The sequence below is a fragment of the Chrysochloris asiatica genome, unplaced genomic scaffold (genome assembly GCF_000296735.1).
Source record: "Chrysochloris asiatica unplaced genomic scaffold, ChrAsi1.0 scaffold00034, whole genome shotgun sequence".
NCBI lineage: Eukaryota > Metazoa > Chordata > Mammalia > Afrosoricida > Chrysochloridae > Chrysochloris > Chrysochloris asiatica.
The window spans coordinates 14,639,374-14,659,087 of NW_006408552.1; the positions used below are offsets into that span (position 1 = coordinate 14,639,374).

General features: G+C 42.7%; 1 protein-coding gene across 4 annotated transcripts in view; it reads left to right on the forward strand.

Moving 5' to 3' along the window:
* Positions 1-19,714, forward strand: part of RNF216 (ring finger protein 216) — a 156,731-nt gene that overhangs the window by 49,100 nt on the left and 87,917 nt on the right. For all 4 annotated transcript variants that reach the window (XM_006859771.1, XM_006859772.1, XM_006859769.1 and 1 more), the window contains 2 exons: positions 5,567-5,715; positions 6,819-6,897. In XM_006859771.1, the coding sequence (XP_006859833.1) occupies positions 5,567-5,715; positions 6,819-6,897 (228 nt within the window). The remainder of the gene's footprint in view (positions 1-5,566; positions 5,716-6,818; positions 6,898-19,714) is intronic.

Below are 19,714 nucleotides of genomic sequence, written 5' to 3' on the forward strand. Positions count from 1 at the left end.
TTCTTCAAGGTAGCATAGTATTCCATTGTGTGTATGTACCACAGTTTGTTTATCCATTCTTCAGTTGATGGGCACTTTGGATGCCTCCATCTTTTTGCTATTGTAAATAGTGCTGCTATGAACATTGGTGTGCATATATCTTCTTGGAATTGTGGCTCTTTTTTCTTGTGGGTAAATACCAAGTAGAGGAATTGGTGGATCATAAGGTATTTCTATTTTCAACCTTCTGAGGAAACGTCATATTGCTTTCTAGAGAGGTTGGACCCTAATGATCTTTTTTTGAAGATGTATCTTCTGTTGGCTCTAGCTAGTCCAGGCTGGTCTGCTTGTCCTTGCTAGTGGCATTGTCCCACCTCTTAAGATTCTGGATGGGACTCAGGATTCCACCTAAGGTCCTATACTCTGTAAAGGCTTTGCACGAGGCCTATTTCACTGGGCAAGTTCTAGAACCCCTTTTTTAGGTATTCCAATCAGTTATAGACTGAAGACGGGCTTATAAGTTTTCTGTAATCATGTTTCCCAGCATTCCTTACTTACCCACTCAAGTGTCTATTTTACAACAGTAGACAAATGAAAACTAATATTCATAAGACAGTCAAGCATTAAGTATTATTTCCCCCTTTTCAAGTTGTGCCTAGATCCCTGTATCCCAGAGCCCTGTTGTTCAAGGTTGAGCATGCATCACTATTCACCTCTGTTCCACTTAGGCCATGCAAACCTGTCTGAGTGTTCCCCTATTTATCCTGGTCTTCCGCCTCCTCCCCCTTCTTGTATTACCCTCCCCAACACCCAAACTAAACTCCCCCACCCCAACCCCATTGCGGTTACCTTATATTCCATTAATTCTTCCCTCCATTTAAGAGAGTCTATTTTATCGTGTAATCTACCTGACCTTCCTATTACCTGGATCTCTGTTCCTCTGTGTTTACCTTCTTTCACATTGTAATTGTTTTGATCATAGACTGACCTCCCAGTTCTGTTCTTACAATTTTATTCTGTTCTTGACTATTCCATTTGTTGATTTTGAGTTCAGGGTGATGCTGCCACGTACGTCATTCTGTAGTTGTCTGTTCTTGTTGGTTCTCAGTCCACAGAACTTCCTTTAGGATGTTTTTCATTGCAGGGTTGGCTTTGGCAAAATCCCTTAGCTTCTGTTTATCCTGCAATGTTTTGATTATACCATCGTATTTGATTGACAGCTTTTCTGGGTAGAGGATTCTTGGGTGGCAGTTTTTTTCTTTCAGGGTTTTATATATGTCTCCCCATTGCCTTCTTGCCTGCATGGTTTCTCTTGAGAGATCTGAGCTTAATCTGATTTGCTTGCCTTTGTATGTTACACTTCTCTTTTCCCTAGCTGCTTTCAGGATTCTGTCCTTATCTTTGATTTTGGTGAGCTTAATTATTATATGTCTTGGTGATTGTCTTTTAGGGCCTATCCTTCCTGGGGTTCGTTGAGCTTCTTGAATGCTTATCTTTTGCTTTTCAGGATGCTAGGGAAATTTTCTTCTTGAAGCTCTTCAGCTATTTCCTCTGTGGACTTGTGTGATTCTTCCTGTTCCAGAATGCCAGTAATTCTTAAGTTATTCCTCTTCATGTTGTCCAACATGAATCTTAGGCCTTCTTCAAAATTTTTTTTATCCTTTTTGAGTTTGCTCTTCTAAGTAGTGTTGAGAGATTTATCTTCTAGCTCACTAGTTCAGGCTTCTTTCACTTCAGTTCTACTCCTTTGCCCTTTCAGTGTATTGTCCATTTCTAATATTCTATTATTAATCGTTTGGACCTCTTTCTGTAGGTTTTTAATTGTTTTCCATGCTGTATCTATCATACTTGATTGTTCTGTAGTGCTTTCCTGACTTCCTTATTTTTCTCAACTCCATTGTATAGTGTTTTGATATATTTTATAATTATTTTTCTGAATTCCTTCTCAGGCATTTCCATAACCTGCTCATCTTTCAGTATGGAGTGTAGGTCTACTTCCAGCTCATTTACCGCAGTCACTTTATCTCGTTTCTGGACATGTGCCGATATGTTTTTGGGGCATATTCAGGAGTTAGCTATGGCCTTAATACTTACATGGGTGTGTATTTGGGTATTTTTTTATGCTTTCTGATTGCCTCCAGGTAGATTTGATCAGGATGTGGACTTCCCTTTTCACTCTTCTTCCTGAGAAATTTCAAGATGCCACTTTTGTTCTTTCTGACGTAACTCAGGATTTAATATTTGGCCTATTTCCTTTTTGGTGTGCCTGTCCTGCTTCGCAATCCCCGTCAGGCCTTTTTTCTAGTTATAAACAGTTAAGTGCTGGCTGTAGCTGTTTGATTTTTAAGTGGAAACAGTTTCTTTCAATTCTGAGGAGAATCTCTGTGCATGTGTAGTAGAACTCTCCAGGGTGGAGGTGGGGTGTCCACTCTCTCAGGCACCCCCTCTAGTCACCAGAACGGAGGTGCGCAGACAGCAAGACACCAATGAACAGATACAAAAAAAAGATTGTCCATAGCTTTTTCTCTGCAGTTCTGTCAGGCGTCCATGGCTGCTCTCATCCTTCCCCTGCTTGGTGTCACCCAAAATGGTGGCTCTGGGAGCAGCTGAGCGTCTTAGGTTAGAAAGCAATGGATTTCTTGCTTCTGCTACAAATTCCCCTAGCTGTAAACCTTCCAGCCTTCTAAATATTCCTTTATATGTTGTGCAGAGTTCTGGCACCATCCCCTGAACCTGCTTGGTCCTGTATTCTGTGTTGTTGCTGACTGTGTTGGAGCTCTTCACTGCACGTCCACCCGATCTGACATCTTGTTTGTTCTCCATGTCATAGGTTCTTGTTCATATATTACCTATTGAACATAGACTCCCCCCCCCCCCGCCAGTGTTTCCAGATTAAAATTTTTGCACTAAGAGATTTGTATGTGCATTTTAAAATTTTTTGTTGTTGAGATTATACACTTAAAAGGTTACACCAATCCAACATGTTTAATTCAGCAGCATTTATGACATTCTTCCAAGTTGCGCAACCATTCTCACCCTTGTTTTCTGCATGTTCATCCTCCAGTAACGTAAACTCACTGCTTCCTGATATTTTATTTACATTTAAAAAATTAACTTTTTTAAAAAATTAAATTTAAATTTAGTATATCCAATGCTAAATTTGCCAAAAGAGATAAATGTTGACCACTTCTTTTTAAAAATGTTTTATTGTGAATTATGTGGTAGTTTACTTGGGAGAACATTAGTTTGCCATTCATCCTATCGTATATCGTTTCGTTGCCATGGTTACAATCCCCTCCATGGATCCATCAACCAACCAAGGGTATATCCTACAAGCCTGGCCCCCCGCCCCCTGGTCGTCAGCATGCAGCCCCTCTCCCTCTCTGGGTCTGAAGTCTCCAGCTGCTGCATCTTTCCATGTCATCATCTCTGCCTCCATCTCAGGCATCACTGCTTCTCTGGGTAGTCCCGCTCTATGCTCTTCTCCCTTCATGGTCCCAGGACCTCCGCTCCTAGACTGCAAAGTTAATCACTCTCCTCTTTTCTACAAAATGTCTACCTTTACATTTCCAGCCCTCACAAGCAGTCCTGATAACAATTACTCACTGTTGTATCACAGGAGACCTATCCACATTTCCTTTTATCAGCTCTGCCTAGAAAGATTGCATACTACTCAGTGGAGATTCTGCCTTGCTCCATGCCCTCTGGATCTAGGTTCCCTCTTGAAAGTTTGTAAGCCAGTCACTTCTTGTTTTTGTAGCCCCCCCCATTCTGGGTAGCCAATGTCCAAGTTGCCCATCCCTGTCTACTCTGTATATGGAGGGGGTGGGAATGATCCTTGCTGTAAAGATTGATTCCCTCTTTTGAGCTATGGCATCCATAGGTTTCGGTCAAGTTCATCAAATTGTATCAGATTACTCCTCTTCTTTTTTTTTTTTCCCTCTTCTTTCATCTAGTTGAGTTCTGATCATCCAGTCATTGAAGCAAGTCAAGTGGGTATTATCTGCAAGTGTGGGTGTTCTTGTGCATATGCCCTCTCTTCTAATCAGCTGGATGCTTCACTCTCCACTCTAGTCTTCTGTGGCTATACCACTGACTCTGGGCCCAAGAGTCGCCAATTGACCACTTATTTTGCACATTAACCCTGTGTACACCTTCCATCTTTTTATGCTTTTTGCATCATTCAATATTTTACCCACTGATTCCTTCAATATTGCAAGTTAATAGTTGAATTTCTTTCAGCTTGAGAAATATTGAGCAAGTTCTTTGGTGGTTTTCTAACTCAAGGAAGGTCTGTTTCATTATAATACTTGACTCATTCTTCTTGAGCTGTTTTCTGAAATTTCTGTTTAGCTCTTAGACTTCCTCATATCTTCCACTGACTTTATCATCTGTATGCTGAAGAGTGTGCATTATGAATAGCACCAGAATATAGTAAGACACAGTCCAAAGAAAATTACCAGCAGTAAAGATGGACATTATATAATGATAGAAGGATGACTTCACCGAGAATACATAGCAATCCTAGATTCTTATTCACTGAACAACTGAGCTAGAAAGCATACAAATAAACAACGATAGACCCAAAAGAAGAACTAGACAAACCCACAATTGTAGTTGGGAACTTGAACTTCCCTCTCAAGAATAGATAGCACTAGTAGGTACTGTTGGAGTTCTGGTGTGGGACTGTGGGATAAGCTCTGGTTTGCTACCCAAAAGGTTGGTACTTCAAATCTACCAGCCTCTCTTGGAAATCTTATACAGGGTTACTATGAATGAGAATCAATTGCAATTAACACAGAGACATTATGAAATATATAAAAGAACACTTAAAAGACCATCAAACAACAGGGTCTTCTGGTCAGTGGTAGAACACTCCACTAAAGAAACTCAGAATGCAGGCAAGGTTTTTGTTTTTGTATTTAAAATTCTCCGGGAGTAGTTACAAGGAGTACTCGTGGTGTATTGGTTAAAGCTCTCTACTGCTAACCAAAAGGTCAGCATTTGGAACCCACCAGCTTCTCCTCAGAGACAGATGTGGCATTCTGCATCTGTAAAGATTTCAGACTTAGAAACCATATTGGAATCCACTCGATGGCAGTGGTTTTATTCTTCATTTTTAGTTGTGCGCATTTACTAAGCAGAGACACAACTGTGGCTTTCTTTTCTCTCTTCTGCGTCTTCACATACTGTGATTTGAGCTGATTAAGAGTCAGAAAGGAGCCCTGGTGGTACTATGAGATAAGCATTGGGCTGATAATTGAAAAATTGTTGGTTCAAACCTACCAGCCGCTCCTTGGGAGAAAGATGAGTCAGAATCGATTCAATGGCAGTAGGTTTGGGGTTGGGGATAGGAGTGGGGGGGGGTGTGTGTCAGATGATGTTTGTGTTACTGTCTTTCCTTATTTTAAGTGCACGTGGTTTGTTCGTATTTTTAAAGAGTGGAAGAGGCAGAAAGATCTTTACTCTGCCGTTTCTGTTTTGCTTATTAACCACTATTTATTTGCCATCTATGTAAGATGCAAGTAACCATTGAGTCTTTTCATTTTCTGGAGACCTGGTTGAATTTTGTTTTTTCGCTTTGCAGTCTGAGCTCAGCTGTATGGAAGGTAGCTGCACATGTTCCTTCCCAACCAGTGAACTAGAGAAGGTCCTTCCCCAGACCATCCTATATAAATACTATGAACGGAAGGCAGAAGAGGAAGTCGCTGCAGCCTATGCTGATGAGCTCGTCAGGTGAGTTCTGCAAGTTGGTTGTTCTGGCATCTTGTTCTGCAGACTGCCTGAGCACTCCCATCAGATGATGACAATTCTTCTAGCTAGTTCTCCTAGATCACCTGGCACTTCTTACTGAAAAACAAAAGGATGATGTTATTAATGAGGAAATCTGCAGCTCATATTTTAATCAACATTCTCTAGGTGGTTCTTAATCTTTTAACCCCTGGCCACTGATTTGGAGGAAAAGGGACACATATCAGAGTCACTCTGCAGTGCTGTTGTTGGGTATCATCACATCAATTCCAACTTGATTCCTTGTGACTTAGCAGAACTACCCTATAGGGTTTCCGAGGCTTATTCTTTACAAGAGCAAATCTTTGTGTTCCATACTAGCCAGGTCTTTTTCCTATGAAACTGCTTGTTGTTGTTGTTAAGTGCCATCTAGTAGGTTCCAACCCACAGCAACTCTGTATAGGGTTTCCGAGGAGCCACTGGTGAACTTGAACCGTTGACCTTGCACTTCAAACCGACTTTGCAGTCTAGCACATTAGCCCACAAGTTCAAAACATGTCTTTTGGTTAACAGCCCAGCATCTTAACTGTTGTGCCACCAGGGCTGCTTTTCTCAGTAGGATTTAATTGAGTAGTTTATGCTGAGTCAGCCCCCCAGGATGATGTCTGCATTTCCTGAGGAGAGGCAGCACAAAGTAGGTGCTCTGTTAAATTTTTTTTTTTTTCCTTTTCTCTGTTCATTTTGAATGAGAACCAAGGAATAAGAAAAAAGTACCTCATTTCAATGAGGAGCTCCTGAGTAGTGCAGACTGTTAAAGAGCACTTTGCTTATCAAAATGTTGGTGGTTTGTCCACCTACAGGTACCTCAGAAGAAAGGCTTGGTTATCTATGTCTAAAAATTCAGCCATGAAAATCTATGGAGCATAGTTATCTTATATACATTTTACCACAATAAAAATTTTAAAGGGTCCTGAGACCTTCAAGCAGATTACAGGGGATGGAAGCAGTATGGCTGTCCAACTCAAAACCCCATCTTGTGTGAGCAGTCTCTAGGAAACTAACTGGACTCAAGTATTTCAAGTAAATACTACTTTTCTCTTGAACTCCAGGTGTCCTTCCTGTAGTTTCCCTGCTTTGTTGGACAGTGACGTGAAAAGGTTCAGCTGTCCCAACCCTCGCTGCCGAAAGGTAGGAAAGCACACTTCTTAGGTGGATGATTGAATCCTTGTTAGTACAGGCTACTACCCAGTTGTCTGATATTTGTTTGCATGTGGGGCCATGAGAAGGACTTGGGTGCTGGCCTTTTCATGAAAGTAAATCAAGATTGGTGCCTGGTGACCAAACAGTGGTTGACGTGTGGTTACAGAGATGGGGGCGGCTTGTGTAATGCCAGCCACAAAGCCCTGCATCCCTATTTTTGGGCACTCTTCCTAAAAGACAAGATGCTAGAATTTGCTATGTGAAGGTTCGCTGTGCCAGCAGTTCTTGTTTGTTTCTTTTCCCACTCTTTACTCCAAGCACCACCACCACCACCACGCCCCTTGCATTTTCAAAGTCCTGAGTCATTTCTTTCACTAAAGGACTGGATGTCATTGTGGCATCGTTACCTTTTCTGGTACGTAATTCACTTGACTCTTCTTATTAGAACTGACTATTGGATGAGACCAGAGCCTTCTGGTCACTTGGATTCTGAAAATCATTTCTCTGGTTAACTGTGTTCCTACCCTGTGAACTAAAAAGGTCTTAAAGTTTGTCAGGTATATATAGGCTGCTTACATTTCCTAGTTGGTGTTGGTACCTACCTAGACAAGTATGCCCATTTTAAGCCATGTTTCTAAAACAGCATCTTCAGAGTCAAAAATGGCAATATATTTTGTCTAGTGGGGGAGTGAGGAAATTAAGTTAAGAGAATGAGGAAGAAGAAAAAATAAATAAATGGCCAAAAACTCAACTCCTTTGGATTTGGGATCTGGCTGCATTCTTAAAACAATGGTTGGTGGTTGTGTGCAGTCGAGTTAGTTCTGATTCATAGCTACCCTGTATAGGGTTTCCGAGGCTGTAAATCTGTACAGAAGCAGAAAGCCTCATCTTTGTCTTGCAGAGCACCTGGTAGATTCCAACTGCTAACCTTGTGGTTAGCAGCCTAACTTATAACCCACTGCGCCACTAGGAGTCTTTTAAAAATGATATAGCCATTTAATCATTGGTCCCCACTCCGGGATATTGCCGTAACAACAATTCCAGCACTCTTGTGGTTTCTAGGAATGAAGAAAACATAATAATATGGAGTGTTTGCTTGCAGTGGACTGCCCAGACTAAAGCTCAGAGGTAGTAGCAAAAGCAGGAAAGGGTGGAAGGTCCATTGGCAACCTACAGAGAGGTGCTGTAGGTCCGTGCTAGATTTGATGGCTCAAGATCTGGGTGATCAGAATGGGCTTTGAATTCCATTCTGAGGAGTCTGGATACAGTCCTTATAGGAGCATGGGATGACATCAGGGAGATCTGTTTGGCTGTGAATGGAAGTTCTGGAAATCACATATCCTGCAGAGTTAGAGTTCATCAGCAAAAGTACTCATGCAATTTGGAAGGCGAAAGAGGAGGGGAGACCGTAATTCTCCAGAGACAGTTCCAGGCAGGCGTGAGGCTCACTTGAATCTGAGACAGTGTCCAGGCCTGATGAGTGTCTTGAAAATGTTCCAGCCTGGAGCACCAGTGAGAGTTTTCCAGGAGTTCTTAGGATTTCAGGAAGACGCACAGGCACTCTACTTGCTCTCCAGGTGATGGAGGCGATACATGCGCGCATGCCGTGACGTTGGAGCCAGCCAGGTAGCTCCTTGTCAGTGCAGTGTGGGGAGAATTCATAGCAGCACCACTTCTATCACTGTGGCTCTTTTTGCTCTGCCAAGCCAGAGACGCAGCATGAATGAGAAATTCCTTTGTCGTAAGTTCCTCGAGTGTGAGTTTTTTCCGACAGCATCACCTAGCGTACTGTAGCTGAGGATCAAAACTCAGGACCTGGACAAAAAGAGCAGGTTTGAAAGGTAATACAGAGATCGGATTAGGTGCTGAGAACCCAGATGTGAGGTGGGAAAGTTGTCTCCCAGGTTTTGCTGGTTGGGGCAGCTAAGTGAATTTTGATGTTATTCACATGGTTGAAAATATAACAGAAAACAATTTCAGGAGAGAGAATGTTAATTTTGTTGGACATGTTGAGTTTTGAGAGTGGTGACATCCACAATGCATATGTTTTTCTATGTGGCACAAAGTTGTTGTGGTTGTTGTTAGGTGCAGTCAAGTTGGTTCCGACCCATAACAACCCTATATAGGGTTTCCAAGGAGCAACTGGTGAGCTTGAACCGCCAACCTTGCAGTTCATATGGCTTTGCTGTCTGGCGCATTAACCCACACAGCGCTCAGCAAATACTTGGAAGTGACTAGGGTCTGGAATGCAATGTGAGTTTAGGCTAGAGAAAAATATCAGAGTTGGGAGTGAGAAGCACTTTTGCCCCCAGGCAATACACAGATGGGAAACTTAGCAAGGGAACACCAGAAATGTCGGGTGGGGGAGATCTGAGAATTACATCAGAGAGGTCCAAGAATGCTGTTGGTATTTTGATTGAATCATATCACATCTCAGTGGGAACAGAGAAATTACTGCCTTCACAATGTTGATCCCTATTGTCTTAAGATCAGAGTGTGTCTTTTCATGCCTTTACATCAGTTTGTGTTTCTTGGTAATGTTTTCACATAAAGAAAAAGCAGAGTAAAGCATGTTAGTGTGCCTTGGAAGTTGACCTGTTCACATTCTAGACTTACTTTATACTGCTTAGGGTTTGGTCTGCAAGTGCTTGGAGTAAACGTACCAGGGATAATGAGGTGAAAAGTGCATTTCATGGGAGGCTGAACAGTGACAGCATGTGGAGATGACTTGGCCAGTCCAGTAAATTATAACCAAGCCCCATCTTTTGAATGCCAGTCAGCCCGTCTGTCTGCATTCTGAGCCTGTGCAGAGAGTCACCACTAGGTGGCACTGAGACCCCACAAGGAAACATGACTTCTTTTCTCTAGTCTGGGTATTTGAAAAATATGCATGTCAGCAAAACATGGCCTTGTGAGCAGAACTGACAAAATACTTGTAGGCTCAGCAAGAGGCAGACCACCAGGCTCATTTGGAATTCCACACTGGAGCCAGCAGTGTTCTCCAGGCTGACGTTCTTAACTTCCTAACTCATACAAATTCTCCTTCTTTCTTCCTCTTCCGCTGACTCCTCATCCTTGAGGATTCCTAATGTTTAAGAAATGAGGCACAAACAAATTGTACCCCATATGAGGCCAAGGGCATCTGTCTTCTCATTGCAAAATCTTTGCCAGAAGTGGTAACTCCCATTCAATTTCCAGGAACATGTCACTTGGAGAAGGAGTTGATATTAATGCATTATCTGGAGGAGGGCTGGCATTCCTGGAATCCCTGAAGAATATGAAGCCATGTCTTTGATGAAACAGGGAGTGAGTCTTTGTTTCTCTGATATGATGGAATGCTCCCTCATGGGTTCTGAGATAAAGAATTCATCCATTTGTTCTGAGCGTGCTGCTGTTAGGAATGGATTGAATGTTTGCTGTGTGGCTGCAGAAAGTGAAACAAAAGATTTTTGAAAGTGCTATTTTGGGGAAATGTTTTCTGAGGGTCTGAAGTATCTTTACATCCTTTTGTAACCATCACTTGTCTTTACATAAACCCAGAGGTGTTTAATTAGAGGTTTTCAGAAAGTGATCTTGGGGCCACAAGGTAAAGGTTAAGCAGTGCTCATGAAGTGAATGCTGAAGAGATGAGACTTAAAAGGAGTGAGACTTTCATCAGAATAATTGCAAATCATGCCTAATGTGGCACCTTCTACTTAGAATTGCAAGCATGGCTTTGGCTGTGCAACCACATGCCCTTTTCCGGAGTCACTCATATTTGTGTTGATTTATTATTTCTCTCCTCCAGCTATCTTCCCTACTGATCCGTTCTACTCTTTTCTGTCTTGGCCCTAGCTTTTGTGGCATCCATTGTTAACTGACTCTGTAGCAGTGAAATGTAACCCAAATACACATCTAAAAAGCAGGCATCTGCTGCAGCCACAGTGTGGTTGTGTGAAGAGCATTTTCCCTAGCAGCTCCAGCTGTGGCAGCCGGGTCCGGTACTCACTGATACCCTCCTGAGGCCAGAAAGAACCTTCATTCCAGAAGTGATAAGAAAAGAAATTTGGTCTTGCTCACTGGAGTGTCCTAGCAAGCATTGAGGTGGCATGGAAATTCCTTAGCATGGAACATGCTGAGTCACTTCTGTGGAGCCATAGGTGTTCAGGTTGCAAAGTATCAGGCCTCGAGTCTCTATAGGGTCTTTCCTTAATATAGGTATCATGTCTTCAGGAGGCTGGCAAAGCTCTGCTCACTTTGGTCTTCACAGCACAAAATGGTCACTAAGGCTTGAGGTCAGATAATGTAAGAGATGGAGCTGCAGCTAACCCAGCACTTCTGAGAATTCGAAGCAAACAGGTCCCAAGCCCTGTCCCTGCAGAAGCATCCTTCTCCCAGCCCATGAGCAGCACTGACATGGAAGCAACAAGGTGTCAGGATCTCACTCTGTTTTCTCTTAAGGGTTGGACCGTATCCATGCTATCAAATCCCCCATAGTAACTAGGACCTGTTCTTTATGGGTCTCTAAACCCTGAAAGACCTTGGTTTATACACACACACACACACACACACACACACACACGATATCGTAATGCCTTAAATGCTTTTGAGTTTGTTTTGTTTTAAGAATAAAAGTAACAAAAGGTAAATCTTGCTTACTTCTCTTCCCATCCTGCCTTCTTCCCATTGACAGTCAAATGAATGCCATGTTCTCTCTGATGTGCAGCGATTGTTTAAAAGGGAACTAGATACCTAGGAAATAGGAAAGATAAGCATATATGTGAGCTAAATTAAAACATCATACGGTTAAAGATTTTATTCCTTTGACTTCAGCCCAACAGAAAATTTGTATTCCTGAATTTCTCTTAGTTCATCCATTTATATTGGACATTGACTGGTCAATACCCATCCTGGGCTCCCCTCCTCCCCCCCCCCCAATATGGCACCCAGCTTGAGTGTATTGAGGGGAGGGACCCACATGTGTACATGTGTTAATACAGTCACTAAAATTGCTCTTTGGTCTCCTGCTAATGCACTCAAGTTTCTCTTTCTGGAAAGCTTGCAGGCTGACTTTGCTCACTGTAGTCTTGTGCCTATCACCCTGACAGCATCTGAGATCCTGAACAGGCTAGAATGCTCTGCCATCAGAGATAACTCTTAAGGAGTCAGGTGTTCTGGCAGTACCTGTGACCCCAGGTCATGTCTGCAAACTGCCCAACCCCAGCCTGTGGCAGTCCTCTGCCTTGTCTACCCGAGCCTGCCTCCTTTCTTAACCTTGGTGATGCCACTTAATGATGCTTTCAGCATCACCGCCTTTCCAGGAAACATCACAGTGGGTCTTGTCCAGTTTCAAATGATGAGTCTTTGGGTTCCTGTTTTATAGCATTGCTTGTGTGCTCGTGTTTTTGTTCTTTTGAAGGCAGGTATATGAGCAGCCAGAATGTTCCTTAGATGGAAGGATGGCAAGATCTCTTGGATATGTGATCAGAAGGGATCCAGTCCCATGCTCAGTGAAAGAGATAAATATCTCCAGTGAGGTGAATTGACACAGTGACTGCAACAGGGAGCTCAAATATAGGAATGTTAGTGAGATAAATTAGGCAGTGTTCATACCTGTTATATATGGGGTCAGTATGAGTGGTAACTGATTCATTGTCACCAACAACAATAATATGTGAGCAACATTCCATGTGAAGTGCAGTCTGTTTATCTGTAAATTGGGATAGCTGTACCTGTCTTCTGGAAATTTGTGGAGAATAAATGGCTTCATGTAGGTGAGATACTTCATCTGGTACCTGGCACATTGTCTCCTTGTTTGGGGGACAAACTGGATACCGGACAGTAGCTGGTGTGGTGCAGGCTTAAAGGATGAGACAAATTCCTAAAAGGGAGCAGCTGCTTCTGGGTTTGTAAAATCTGCCACCCTCAGCAGGAAGTTCCCTTTGGTGACCAATGTGACATCCCATCAGGAAAAAGTAAAATATGGCTCATCATTTATCTGAGCTTCTCAGAGCATGTGTTCAGAAATCACACTTATTACTGGTTCCTCGACGTCGTTAATGGAAAGAAGACAGAGTTTTGAAGCCACATTTTTAGCCCAACAATACCATCTTTTAAAAATGCAACCAAAAAAAATTGCCAAATATCACTTGAGTCCCCTTGAGCAAGTGCTGGAGGACAACATGAGAAGAGGCCTGCCTCTAGGGCTGCTGATCCCCATGACCATGGCTGTTGAAGTCACTGTATCTCTTCTGGCCTGTTTCTTGTTGAAGAATTCACTCCAGAGGGATCGAGAATCTCAAGGAATGACCTTCAAGGAAATGAGTGCCGCAAAGCCCTGCAAACAGCAGAATTGGTCACAAAGTGACCACACCCACCCCCCATCCCCGGTCATCATCTGTTTGACTAATTGGTGAAGATTTTCGTGTTCATGAGAAGGTGCTGAGCTGTACACAGTTCCTTGACCACCACCACTCTGGAGCACGGCAGGCCGGCCGCTGGCTTGTCTAGGTGAGGCCCCTCACCTTTTATAGTCATTGTGGATGCAGCCTCTCCTGTGCTTCTTTTTTTGGAGGCTTTTGGTTTTGGCTCTACTAAAAATCACACAGAGTCCTGTTTATCTAGTAATGAACTGGTTAAGTACTTGACTTCTAACCAAAATGTCAGCAGTTCAAACCCCCCCAGTGATTCTGCAGGGGAAAGATTTGGTGATCTGCTCCTATAAAGCTTGTAGCCTAGGAAAGCCTATGGGGCAGTTTGACTCCACTATGAGTTGTAATCGACTCAAGGGCACAGAACAACCAAATAAACAGTCTGTGTAGCACACTTACAGAAAAAGTCTGTGAATTTTTAACAGGCATTTGAACACTTGATTAAGAAACCCTGACCTTCTTTTGTGGCTTTTGTGGCCATCAGTTAGCCATTGCCTACCTGCTGACTAGCCCTGCTCTTGACTGAGTAAGGCTGCAGGTAGTCTAATGCCTCTCTCTGGAAACCACAAAACACTCATTTTGTGCATTTATATGTTTTATTAAAGTAATAGAGTAAATTTTTTTGTGGCTGTGGCCTCAGCAAAAGAGATGCATTTAGATTTATAGAGTCTTTAAAAATCTCACCTTAAAAGTCACCTAAGTTGTTATGTACAAGATAGCCTTCTGTGAAGAGTGATTTGCTGCTGCTGTTTCTTTTGTTTTTAACTTTGCATTGTGTAATACCAGGTGTCTGCATCTTAATTTGGTGAGTCTCATTGTGATGTCCTTGAGAAATTATGTGCATGTACACACGCATGCGTGCACAAAAGTGCAGCATGATCGAGTCCCCGCTTTGCATTCTTAGCACAGAGCACTGCGGGACTTCCAGCCTTTCAGGTAGAGGAGAAATGGTTGCCATGGCAATAGCACAAGCATGAAAAAACCCTGTATCCTGTGGGCGTCTGTCTGTGTCAGTGAGGAGGAATATGGGGAAGGGAAATGGCAGCAAAGAGAAACATTTAGGAGCAGCATTAATGCAAAGCCTGGGCAAAAGCTGCTGTTGAGTGAATTTCTTGTTTACTGTCCAATTCAAGGTCATTTTCCAGTTGCTACATGGAACTGAAAACCGTAAATGGCCTTTTACTTCTTAGTGCTCTCCTGACTTTGAGACTGAGAGAGGAAATAGGCCTCTGCCAACTCTTCAGTAACCAGAGGCTCTGCACCCTTTCCACAGACTGCAGCTTAGGAACCATGTGTGTCTGCAGCCTGGGCTCTGCTCTGTAGGTAGTCAGCTGCTGAGACCTGGAGAAGCCACTGCCTTGTCCCCATGTGTGAGACCAACACAGCGTTCATACTCTTGCCTTGGGAATTAAATGACAACCTTGCCCTCTGTGTCTGCACAGCATGCTAATGTCGCCTGGGGAGAGGGTCTTAGAATAACCATGGTGGTGTCCAGCAGTGTTAAAAAACAAATCCGGTCTGCAAGGATTAAGGGTGAGGAACAGAACATAGTTAGTATAGTAGTGTGCTCCACCAGAGAAAGGTCTGATTATTGGAACAGATGTAGCAAGTGTGACGTTGGTTGGGCATTTGACTGGGTGCTAGTATGCCTGCACATTGAGCGTTGCTGGAGTGTGGGCAGTATGCTGTGGGCTTTTTGCTTGAGTCCTACAGCTAATAAGAGAAAGCTAGGGCTCCTTTACTTTTTACTTTTGTTGTTTTTAAACTTTTATTGTAATTTGAGTAAAGGTTTACAGAGCAAATGAGTTTTCCATTCACTTGTTCATATACATTTTGTTTTGTGACATTGATTGCAATCCCCATGATGTAACATCATTCCTCCCACTTCTTCCCTGTGTTTCCCGTTTCCACTTGTCCTTCTTTCCTGTGCCTTCCTGTCTTCTGAGCTTTCTCCCTGGGCAAATGCTACCCTTTGGATCTCATATCATGTCTCCCTGCTGGTATTGATCACTTTGTATACCTATCATGTGGCTGAAAAGTTGAGCCACAGATTATTTTTATTTTTAGGTGTGATTTTAGAGTAGTTGGTAGTTTTTTGTTTTGTTTTAAGTTTTTTACTGTGAATTATGTATTAGTTTACATGAGTGAACGTTATCTTTACATTCATCCTATTTTGTTTCATTGCAATGATCACAATCCCCTGCATGCATCATCAAACAATCACCCCACACGCCTGCGCCACCCCTACCCCCCCACCCCCACCCCGGCTGCTAGCACATAGCTCTTCTCCCTCCCTGAGTCCAGAGTCCCGAGCTGCTCCTTCTGTCCATGTCATCATCTCTGCCTCCATCCCAAGTGTCACTGCCTCCCCAGCCTGGGGTGCTGTGGGCTAATTTTGCCAGACAGCAAAGTTGTTCGAACTGCAAGGTTGGTGGTTCAAGCTCACCAAGCTGCTCCTTGGAAACCCTATACAGGGTCTCTATGGGTCGGAACCGACTAAATGGCACTTCACAACAACAGTCTTCTAGAGAAACAGACTGAAATATTTACAAATGAAACAATGTCTAATCTGAGAATTGCTTCAAAATTCCACTGGACGCGAGGCGACAGGAGCATGGGTATTGCTAAAATAACATTGGCCGTGGACTGATGCTTTATAAACATAAGTGATGAACATTTTATTTTCCTGACTACCTTTGTATATGTTTAAATTTTCCATAATAAAAAAAGTTTTCCCAAGTAAAAAAAAAAAAAACATGGAATAAAGAAACCAGATCTGTCTGAATCCAAAGTTTATACACATGCATGCCCACTTAACTGCTTTGCTTTTCTGTCTCATGGGTACATAACTATTGGAAGCTAAAAGGACCCTTCTTGAATTTCTCCTATGTGGCTGGATCTTCATTTTTAAAAAGCTAATGAGAGTGACTGCCACTGCTGGCCCAGAAATCTGTTGTACAAATAAGTGCCCACTTAGAATTTTCGTTCATTTGCAAATGGTATTGAATATAAAAGTAATTTAGACTTCTTGTTAAGTTTCGTTGAGTCAGTCTCAACTCATAGCGATCCTTTGTAGATTTCCAAAAAGCCAGGGATTGAACCTCCAACCTTCTGTTAAACAGTCCAGTGTTTATCCTATAACCCCACACCACGTTTCAGTTTAGACCAGAACACAGAAATATCCTGCCTAAGAATACTGTATAATCAGAAGGGCAACATTTTCCTAAGGACAAAGTTGAGAAAGGAAGGGATAGGAAGGTTGGTAAAATGCAAATAGGAACCACAGGGAGGAAGCAGGATAACTGTTGTTCTATGGAGGAGAATATAATCGTTAAGATGAAATAAATGTATTATTTATTGAAAGTAAAGCTGATGATCTTCTCTGTAAACCTTTACTCAATTCACAATAAAAGTGTTGTTTTTTTTTTAAAGCTAATGAGAAAATGGGTAGCATAATAGGAGGCTTTGGATATTTGTGGAAGAATGGAGGATTCTTGGTGGGAGAGGGGCTCTGTTTGTACAGGATTTCCAATATGAGTAGTGATGAGCTGGTATTTTCTCACTTCACTGAGAAAACAGACTTTAGGCGACCTGCAGAGATTCCAAGATGAGTTGCTAGGCGCATTGTAAGCCAAGAGAGGTTTTCAAGAAGCCGGGAACACTCCTTTCTCTAGGGTGACCTGTATGCCTCAAGGCCATAGAGGGACCAACTGACTTTTCATGTGTCCTTCAGTGGCATTGGCACTTGGTTTTCAAAGAGAAACACTAAGGGAGCCTCTCAGATTAAGTCGCTGCAGCTACACCAAAGCACCGCAGTTCCATTGGTTTTCAAAAGCTCCCCTGTCATGTCTGAGAAGGTGATTGGGGATCCCAGGCAGAAGCTGAAGCTCACCTGTCCTCTGTCTTTTCTCCTTCCTCCACCAGGATTCTGCTGCTTGTACCACCCCTGTGGGAGCCACTTCAGCAACGACATCCTCAGACCAAACCCAACCTTTTTCTAGCTTGTGTCTCTTCAGCAGGCACCCTTTTCTGCCAACACCCTCTGTCATCATGGCTCTAGGCACCATACAGGCACATAAGTACCTCCTTGTTCTTCTTCTACATTCATTTCCTCATAAAAGTCTTTTGTCTCCCCTCCCCTCAGGGTGCACAAGAGGCTGACCAGGGTCTTGTCCCTTACCCTGCCTGATTCTTTTATCCTCAGCCTAAAATTTGCTGACTGCTCCCTTGGCACAGGCACATAACTGCTCTGGTTGAAATTGGGTCATTCGTTCAGCAGACACTCATTGAGCATTGCTGTTTCTGCAGAAATATGGAACATGGCAGTCACCATCCCAACTTCAGAGAAGGGGACTCGGATACCGACAGTTGAATAGTGAGGCAGTGGTGCTGACAGCTGTGGGAGAGCAGAGAAGGGAGAAGTCACTGTGGTTTAGCATGACAAGGAGATACTTCCCAGAAGACCTGGGTCCTTGCCTGACTGGGTCCTGATGGGCAAAAGTCAGGAAATAATGGGAACAAAGCTGTTTGCAGGGTCAGCAAGGAGACAGTGACTGCTACACCAAGAGAAGGAAGCTATTCAGACCCCAGATTTCAGAGGACTTTGCAGGCAGAATAAAAGTTCATGGAGGCTTTTGAAGGTTTAACATAGGGATGATGTGACCAAAGTGCAATTTTGGGTGTAGGGGGGGTTCTTGTAGAGCAAGGAGAGAGAGGGATTGGGAGGAGGGAGAGCCACCAGAGCACTGGGAGTGGGAATGTCTTGTCCATTCTGTTCTTTCAGTTAGTTGGTCATTTCTGTCAGCCTCCAGTTGACGTGAGACTTGGGCATACACAGTGTTGCTAGAGTCCTCTGTTCCCATGACCCACATGCATGGGACTAGATGTATTCAGTGGAATGTTCTTCCATTCATCAGACTTGTTCATGAGGTGGTACCACAACTTTTCTGGGCATACTATGTTTCAGGTGATTTAGGGGATTTGAAAGTGATGGATATATTTCAGTACTGAATCTTTTGGATCAAAGTATCTTCAAGAAAGAAGGTCTAGTTTTCTATTATGTTTTCCATCTGATGGAAGTAGGAGAGAGCCATGACTAATTCTTGGTCCTCAATAAATGTGAAATGGTAGTAAAATTAGTTTCTCTCAGGTAAGCTCTCCAAGTAATTTTTAGAAACAACATCATTTTCATTTAAAAACTAATAAAAAGAAATGCTTTGGAAACCCTTCCTAACTCTTTTTGTATGTTGATCAGTGGATACTGAGGTTAAACTTTTGAAGGAATGATGAATTCCTTTACATCCTCATTGGACTGCACCTGTCTAAAATTCATCGAAGGTTGTCCAAACCACATTTTTTTTGTATCACCAGTACTAGAGTGTCTTGAAAATAACTTAAGGCATACCACTCTCTTTGTAGGCTGGGAGGACTAGGTATTGTTTATGCACAGTACAAGAAGACGTTGATAAAGGTAGAAAAGAGAAGCAGGCACACAGTGACACTGTCTTGCTGAGAACATAAAGCTTGGAAAGGTTTAACAGGAGCCTCATAGCAGAATGATTTTTAGAGATTAAACTCTTAATGATGGTGTCATGGATTGAATTGTGTCCCCTCAAAATATGTGTCAACTTGACTGGATCATGATTCTCAGTGGTTTGGCTGTTTTATAGTGATTAGTTTGGCAGTTGTGTAATTATATGATTTGGAAGATCTGTAATGATGCAATCATCCCTCATGGTGTGATCTGATGTGATCAGCCAGTCAGTTATAAGAGAATTCCTAAAGGAGCTCTGATAACATAGTGGTTACAAGTTGACTCAGGGTCAGCAGTTCAAAACTATCGGCTATTCTTTGGAAGAAAGATGAAGCTTTCTGCTCCCGTAAAGATTTACAGTCTCAGAGACTCTAATCAGGGTTTCTGTGAGTCAAAACCAACTCCATGACATACCACTACTACAATACTCTTACTAAGGTTACCGCTCTGATACAGTGTAAGGGGATTTTCCTTAAAAGGTGGCCTACATCACCTTTTAACTTGAAAGACAGAGAAGGAGGAACCTGATTACCATTCCGAAAGAGGAGCCAGGAGCAGCATGCATCCTCTGGACTCATGGTCCTTGTGCTGAAAACCTCCTAGACCCAGGGAAAGATTGATGCCAACCACATGGAAATCTCCAAGGGGCACCAGACCCACAGATGTTGAAAGGAGACAAGAACCTTCCTCCAGAGCCGACAGAGATAATGGCCTTCCCTTAGAGTCATTGCTCTGAATTCAGATTTTCAGCATCCTAAACTGAGAGAGGGATAAATTCAAGATCATATTTTGGCTCTCGTAGATTTGTTTTCATTTTCTTCAGCTTTAATTTGAATTTGCATATCAGTAATTGATGGTCTGT